This window comes from Chelonoidis abingdonii, chromosome 5 (genome assembly GCF_003597395.2).
Source record: "Chelonoidis abingdonii isolate Lonesome George chromosome 5, CheloAbing_2.0, whole genome shotgun sequence".
NCBI classification, from domain to species: Eukaryota; Metazoa; Chordata; order Testudines; family Testudinidae; genus Chelonoidis; species Chelonoidis abingdonii.
In genome coordinates this window covers 18268373-18276213 of record NC_133773.1, presented here as the reverse complement: position 1 = coordinate 18276213, position 7841 = coordinate 18268373, and the positions used below count along the sequence as shown (strand labels likewise).

The following is a 7841-nucleotide window of genomic DNA, read 5'->3' as shown; positions in this document are numbered from 1 at the left end:
ATTTAAAGAGCCCTTTATATCGATATAAAGGGCGTTGTAGTGTGGACGGGTACAGCGTTAAATCGATTTAACGCTCTTTAAATCGATTTAAACGCGTAGTGTAGACCAGGCCTAAGATCAAGGAAGTCACAGAATCCACAACTTCCAGAGACCTCTGTGACTTGAGCCCCCACCTCCTGGGAGCTGTAGGGTTCCCCGCCACACCTAGCAGGCAGCTGGGGTACCCCGGAGCACAGATCCAATGCAGGCGGCTGGGGTGCCCCGGAGCTCTGAGCCAGGCCCCCCGGCTGGTGTGGGGAGCCTGCAGCTCCCCATTTTGTCATGCATATTTTTAGTAAAAGTTACAGATAGGCTTCCGTGAATTTTTCTTTATTGCCCATGACCTGTCCGTGACTTTTACTAAAAATATCCATGACAAACTCTTAGCCTGAACTATGGCTATGTCTGAACGAGCACTTTTGTTGGTAAAACAATTGTCGGTCAGGAGTGTGAAAAACTACACTCCTGACTGACGTAAGTTTCACCAACAAAAGTGCCAGTTTGGACAGTGCTATGTAGGTGGGAGACATAGCTGCCGCTGCTCATTGGAGGTGGTGTATGGGCTCTCTCTCCTGCTGCTGGCATAGTGCAGCTACATGGGAGACATGCTGCTGTAAGGTCTGTAGTGTAGACCTAGCCTTGGTGTTAAGTATTATTAAAGGGCAGTCACTGTTACTCAGCAAGTGGAGTTTCCCATTGATTCTCTCACTCCATGTCTGGAATTAGCAGAACCAGATGGAATTTGACTTTCCTGAATTTGCAATGAGGCATAAATAACAATTTAGTCAGCTCTGAGAAGTTTGACAGGTGCTACAACAAAAATACATACACATTCTTGAAAGTCAGGACGATGAAATGTAGCTATGGCTTGAATTGCAGAAGAATCACAGCTTTTATGTGATATATTGATCACATCTCTCCTCATTATGCACATTCAGCTAGTACAGAAGAATTAGGTAACAACTGTGGGGCTTTGTTTTCTGTTGAAAAGGTCAGGTGATCTTACAAATCAACTTAGTTCACTAGATCCCCATAACTCAAGATTTTTCTTTTAAAATGTTGTTAAATACATCTCTATACTTTTCATTCATGCCACTCATAGGTTACGCCCCCTCCATATGTTCTTTACTATTTGAGGTCACACTTGGGGAATTATGAGATTTTTCTTTTATGTGGATTACAGTGTATAACTCTGTAATCCATGTTTTATAATCTTTTAAATAACCATGCATTTTAGGATGCTGCTTTGTAGAAAACTGTTTAGTAGCCTGGAAATGTAGGGCATTTCATAGGACTGCTGACAGTTGTACAATGTATTATTGCTGTCCTTTCTTCCCCAAAAAAAGAGTTGAGTGGGAAGAAAAGAACAAAGCAGGAACAACTTGTATCTGTGTTTTAGGATTTGGCTACACTTGTGAGTTACAGTGCCGGGTACGCTAGCTCATTCCCCGTCCACATTGGCAAGGCATGTAGAGCGCTCAGACTTAACGGCTAGAGTCCTCCTGGTACTCCACCTCAGTGTGAACGAGGTGTTGCATTACTGAGCTCTGATCAGCCTCCCAAAATGTCCCATAATCCCTTTGTCAAGTGGCCACTCTTGTCATTGTTTTGGATATGCCCTTTGAAAGCTCCGTTTGACAGCCGGTTGCTTATCTGCTTCGAGACAAAGCAACCATTACTGTGGAATGCTGTGTGTGAGAGAGAGAGAGGCGAGGGGAGGCGGAGGGCAAGATCTGCTGCTGCCTGAACTTACAAGACAGCATGCTGACATGCTCTCAGCCCCCCAAAACCCACTCTCTCTCCTCCCACATACACACAACACACTCCCTGTCACTCCCGATTTGAAAAGCATGTTGCAGTCATTTGGATGCTGGGATAGCTACCTCAATGCACTGCTCTCTGGCTGTTGCAAGAGCTGGTAATGTGGCCGTGCCAGTGCTCTTGAAACTGTCAGTGTGGACAGACTGCAGTGCTTTCCCTACTGCGCTCTACGAAGGCTGGTTTACCTCAAAGCGCTCTACATCTGCAAGTGTAGGCATGCCCTTAGAATGTGACAGTAAGGGGACACAGCATATCTAGAACTTGATGAACTGAAAATCAGCTATGGAATATTCCATATAGACCTACTTTAATCAGGTAGATGCTATGGAAGGAAGGCTGATGAAAATATGTTTGTATCATTCCTGTCATCTTTTTTATTTTATCAGGGTTCTAGATGTGCTGTTCCGCCTTCCTGTAATGTTCTATATCATGAGCAGGACACGAAAAATGTACAAAACATTGATTGGCTGAGTCCTGTTGAAGTGCTTGGCCTTTTTGCCATTCCCAACTGCTGCAGGGGGAGAGTGTGGTCAGATTTCTACAAGGGTGTTGTCCCTGAATCCCTCTTGGGTCCTCCTCTTTAGTCTCTGACTAGTAGGTAGCTCCACCCATTCTAGATGCAGGAAGGGAGAAGAAACTCCCTTCCCCCCCTTCCAACTCTGTCTGTAACTCTAGCGAATGTGTCTGGTCGTGGTAAGGGAGGCAAGGGTCTCGGAAAAGGAGGCGCTAAGTGCCATAGGAGGGTGTTGAGGGATAATATCCAGGGTATTACGAAACCCGTTATTTGCCATTTGGCTTGTCAAGGGGGAGTGAAGCCTATTTCAGGTCTCATTTACGAGGAGACTCGTGGGGTGCTGAAGGTGTTTCTGGAGAACGTGATTCAAGATGCCGTTACTTACACCGAGCATGTGAAGCGGAAGACTGTGACTGCTATGGATGTTGTTTATGCTTTGAAGTGCCAGGGTCATACTCTGTACAGATTTGGAGGCTAACCTGTAGCAGTAATTCTCTTCAAAAACATCTATAACCCTCTTCCAGTAGCTACTCTAAGGGGTAGGGTTATGCCTCCAGTACCCCCTGTGTTTAGAGGGGGCCAGTGCTTCCACAGAGCCTCCTATGTGGTGCTGTAGGGGTAGAGTTGGAGGGCATCATGGGGACAGGTCTTCATTATTCTACCTCTTCCCCAGCCTCTATTTGGTTTTTATCCTCTGTCCCCAGGAATAAATCCAGTGCCTGTTTCTGCTGCTGCTCACAGCTTTCGCAGTCTGCAGTGGCAACACTATGGAATTGGTATCATTCTTGACAGTGTCACTGCCGCCCCATAGGGTTCTGAATCACAACAGTGAAACTGCCCAGTTCTTCTTCATCTCACTCAGGCCTTGGCTACACTTGCAAGTTGCAGCGCTGGTGAGGGGGTTACAGCGCTGCAACTTACTCGGTGTCCACACTTACAAAGCTCAGCCAGCGCTGCAACTCCCTGTCTGCAGCGGCTGGCTTGTACTCCTGTCTGACATGGCTGTAGCGAATCGAAGCGCGGTTGATAGCAGCGCTGGTCATCAGGTTGACACTCACAGCTGTAAAATTGGCCTCAGGTTAAGGAGGTACCTCAGCATCACTTTCAGCTTTGGTCACGTTTCGCACGTCCACTGCCCTGGGCTCAGTGACACCGCCTCTTAAATGCCCGACGAATTTGTAAAATCCCTTCTGTTTGTCAGTGAGTGCTGGAGTGCAATCACATCAATCATCCGACGACATAGCCTCCACGCGCCAGAACGAGCCGCAGCAAGGAGCACTGGCCGAAAGGGGCCCATTGCCAAAACCATCAGTGTTGGGTGAGGAGCTGTCAGGCCACAGCCTGCGCTCCCACAGCCGCGTAGAAATATGATACCGAACGCCGCCGAGATATCAAAAGAATGCAATAAGGGGGCGGCTATGACGGCTGTCGGTGAGACCCAGTGGCAGGGGCTCTACAAGCATGGTAAAGGATGCTGACACGCGAGTGCTACCTCGCAGCAGTGCAGGGGAAAACCCCGACATTCACAGGTCTAACCTGATGCCACGACTGCCCGTTTTTTACAAGGAGCTGGATGCTGATCTTGGATGTAACCCACTGCCAATTCCTAGAGGATACACCGATAGACAGTATCCAGCGAGCCAGGAGAGAGCAGGGGAGGGTTAGAGGACCGAGAAGTGAGGCTACCTAGGTCGTTTGGCAGAGACTCCTCACACGCACGTCCTGGCAGCGACAGACCAAGTCTCAGATTTTTCGCACACAGGAAGAAGGCTAGCAGTCAGCGCTGGCTCCACGACATTGGTAAGTGAGGAAACCAGCCGAGGAGGCCTGGTCCGTAAGAAGCTTTTATAAAGGATGGAATGTTATTTGGGAGGAGGGGGCATAGTTGCGGGCGCCTGCCCTAGCCTGCCAAGCTGTGGATAGTCACATCTGCTATTTGGTGCATATGTCCCATTAGCGGTAACTCACTAACCTGCCTGTATCTTTCAAAAATTTTCAAAGCCAAGAGACGTCGTGAATTGCGCTCACGCTAAAGTTTATAGGGCAGCCACCCTGTGGTCTTGTCCCCAGAGCCAGGGAGAGACTGAAACCATGTCCATAAAACGCCCAGGAGTCCTGCTGTCCGCCCCCCATCCCACTACGGACTCAGGGAAAGAAATCCCAGGAGTCCTGACTCCCCAGCCCCCACTTGCTACCGTTAACCACCCCACTCCCCTTCTCCAGAGCCGGGGATGAGAAGACCAGGAGTCCTGACCCCAGCCCACATTTACACATGTCGCGCCGTGCCTGCTAATAACCCCATTATGACCCTCACCTCCCATGCCATGAGGCCCGAGAGAAACCGCTGGCGCGTCCGGAATACTCAGTAGGAGATGCCTGGCACGTAACAGCTAATTACTACATTTCCCGTCTCATGTGAAGGAGAAACCCACGATATTCCAGCCGTCAACTAGTGAGACCCTGCTTAGGGCCGTTCTGTAAACTCTGCGCCCCCCTGACCTCCGGGTCGCAGTTCACCCGCGCAGCGGGATTTTTCAGCTGGGCGCTGGTCCTCCTCAGATTGTTTAAAAGCAAGATCTGGGGATAAATTGGCCGGCCGGGGCGCGGGTCTCGCTGCACGGGGCATCTGCGAGGGACTGCGCCTGGTGAACCGCCGCGGGGCCGGCCCCAGCCCGAGTCCCGGGGATGGCCTTGGGATTTTTACTTAGGTGGCCTACCCAGGTGCCACTGATCTTCAGTGCGATCGGACGGCCCCCCGGTACTAGGCGCGCGCCGTGGATGAGGCAGAGACCGGTGGGAGCAGCCCGGCGTGGGGCAAGGACCGCGAATTAAACCCACAATTCAGTAGAATTCTCAAGGTTGTGGTTGTTGGGGGTCGGGGGACGACCCTGCCTCTGGGGGGGTAGACCCCTGGAGGGGGAATTTCTGCCCCCACGGGGATTGGTAGTATGTCCCGTTACTGCTACGCCACAGCCTGCGTCTGCATCTCTCAGAGATTTTCCTCCTGGGGAACGAAAGTAAAAAGTCAGGTGGTTTCTATTTTCCCCTTCTGCCCCGACAGCACCGGCCTCTGACTACCCCGCCGAGATTGCCACAGGGAGTCGGGGAAGGGGTGGTAGCCAGAAGCGGAGGAATTAAATGCCACTGAGGAAGGTGGGGCACGGAGTGAGCCAGGACTACCTGGTTCTTTCCTGGGTCCTGGGAATGGGAGTGGAGTCTAAGTGGTTAGAGCAGGGGGAGCTGGGAGCCAGGACACATATGGCTCTGGGTTCTATCCTGGCCTGGGAGAGAAAGTGGGATCTGGGATCTTGTGTTTTGGGAGCTGGGAGCCAGCTTAACTCGGCTTCTTTCCCTGGATTGGGAAGGAATTGATGGTCTAAGTGGTTAGAGGGGAGGTGGGTCACTGGATAGCAGTGGGTTCTTCGTCGCCTCCAGTTCTGGAGGTGGAGTGGTGGAGTCTCATTGGGGTGGGGTGCTGGCAGCGAGGGCAGCCTCTTTCCTGGTTTCTCTCTCCAGCTCTGGGGAGGGGAGTAGGGCTAAGTGGGTTTAGTTGCGCTTCTAGCAGGCGGTGGCTGAGGAGCCAGAGAATCCTGAGATTACTCCTTCCCAGACCGTTTGGAGGGGAGTGGAGTCTAGTGGGTTAGATAAGTATGTGGGGCCTGGGAGCCAGAGACAGACTCCTGGGTTCTGTCTCGCCCCAGCTCTTCGATGGAGGGGAGTGGGGGTCTAGTGCCGGTTACAGGGAGGCGGGCTACAGGTCTGACGGACGGGCTGGTTAGGCTAAGTAACGCTCAGTGTAGACAATAAAACTCTTTTATGCATGAATTCCGCTTCTCCACCATATGGTCAGGACAACAGATGTCCAAATTAGATGCATGTCATTCAGTGCTTCCACGAATAGGGGCGGCTTGGCTAGGCTTCTATAGGCTGCGTTCATCCCGCCTACGCATCGGGCTAGTTCGAACCTGGGGACATTGATCGGCTGAGCCTTGGACGGGAAGCGAACAAGGGGTCCGGCTCTAAAGAGGCCCGGCGAGAGTACATAGCGGTGTGCTCCGTGTCCAGCGATCGGGGGGGAAGCAGAAAGGAGCAGCTTAGCTTGCAGCAAGAGGCTGGAAGAGATTAGGAAAAACCTATTTCTATGATGTCTCAGTGGTAGCTCCACACTCGGGAGAGTGTACTACTTGTGACCAGGCTTCCAAGGGTATGGTTGCGGGTCCGCGTTTTGTTGTTTTTGAGAATTGGTAGACGATGAACATTCGGAGTCACCAGTATACAGCGGCCATCCGAAGACATGATTCCTACGGCTCTCCATTTTTTTTTTAGTCCCTTGGTGCTGGCCGTCAGTGCCTGAGGCAGGAAAAGATACTTGGATGCCCTCCATGCAGTCCCTTCCCAGCCCCACATTTCTCGGATTCTCCTTTGAGGAAATGAATACAACTGGTCCTGCATGTCGGACAGCTTCATCTCCCATGTCGCTAACTGCAAATGTTTTCAACTCACTCACGCCGATTAAGGGGCTTGTTGTAACGTTAAAAAAGTCGCAGCACGGGTTTATGAGAGGCGTCTTCATAATTCAAACCGGCGCCCGATCCTCCCCGGTTACCATCTGTGTTTGATCACTAGTTACCGTCGGGAACACTTGCGAAGGCGAACATAGAGAGGCTGAGCTGCCGAGCAACCAGGAAGCAGATCAGACTCGGTCGGCGAAAGCAACGCTACATCGGAGAAGCCGCTGAGGGAAGGATAAAGAGGATTAGGGCGCCTCGACAAACACAACGGATGAGGCCAGTGACGAGACGTGGCCAGATAGAAGCATGATGCTCATAGTGGGATGGATGAGATTCACCTCCTTCCGATCCCATGAAGGGAGGGCACTGTGAAGAGCTGTAGAAGGGGGCTTTAAGCTGGAAACCCAGTCCCCACACGGAGACTGCCCCTCCTCCAGCAGTCCAAGCCCAGCTGTCCTGTGGATTTGGATGCCCAGCCGCACTAGCCCCTAGAGGCATATTTCAGAAAACTCAACAGCTTACCTCCTTCATTGCGAGCGATGAAGGCTCAAGGCATCGAGATCTGCAACTCAGGCACTGGGTTGCAGTTTGCCCGGTATAGCATCTCAACCGTCGCCTCCTATCACATATGCGCCTCTGCCTATATGTCGGAGCTCTCTCTCTCTATAGTACCACCAAAGCCAAGAAAAAAAGACGTGAACAATGGAATGGGGAGGAGGCCGGGACTGGTAAGTTCATGACAGTTATTCAGACGGAACTGGGCCTGCTGGGCGAGATATTCCTATGATAGGGACACTATTAGGTAGAGAAAGGTCGGCAAGGTCCGGCGGTGACAGTGCCTGCAAGAGTCAGGAATATGGGGCTGATAGACCACGATGGGGCTGGCAACAATGCTGAGGATCGTGGTGGATACAAGGGACCTTTTTTGGGGGGGGTTGGGGGGTGAAGGGGTTGAT

General features: G+C 51.5%; 2 protein-coding genes across 6 annotated transcripts in view; both read left to right on the top strand.

Annotated features, from left to right (window-relative positions):
* LIN54 (lin-54 DREAM MuvB core complex component) overlaps positions 1–7841 on the top strand; it is a 69255-nt gene that overhangs the window by 18776 nt on the left and 42638 nt on the right. The window lies entirely within an intron of this gene.
* Positions 2478–2852, top strand: LOC116827852 (histone H4-like). Its single transcript, XM_032785689.1, has one exon. It carries the CDS (start codon positions 2478–2480, stop codon positions 2850–2852), a length of 375 nt encoding a protein of 124 aa, XP_032641580.1.

Excerpts from the sequence above, each read along its gene's own strand:
- LOC116827852 (XM_032785689.1), top strand. The coding sequence starts at position 2,478 with ATGCAGGAAGGGAGAAGAAACTCCCTTCCCCCCCTTCCAACTCTGTCT.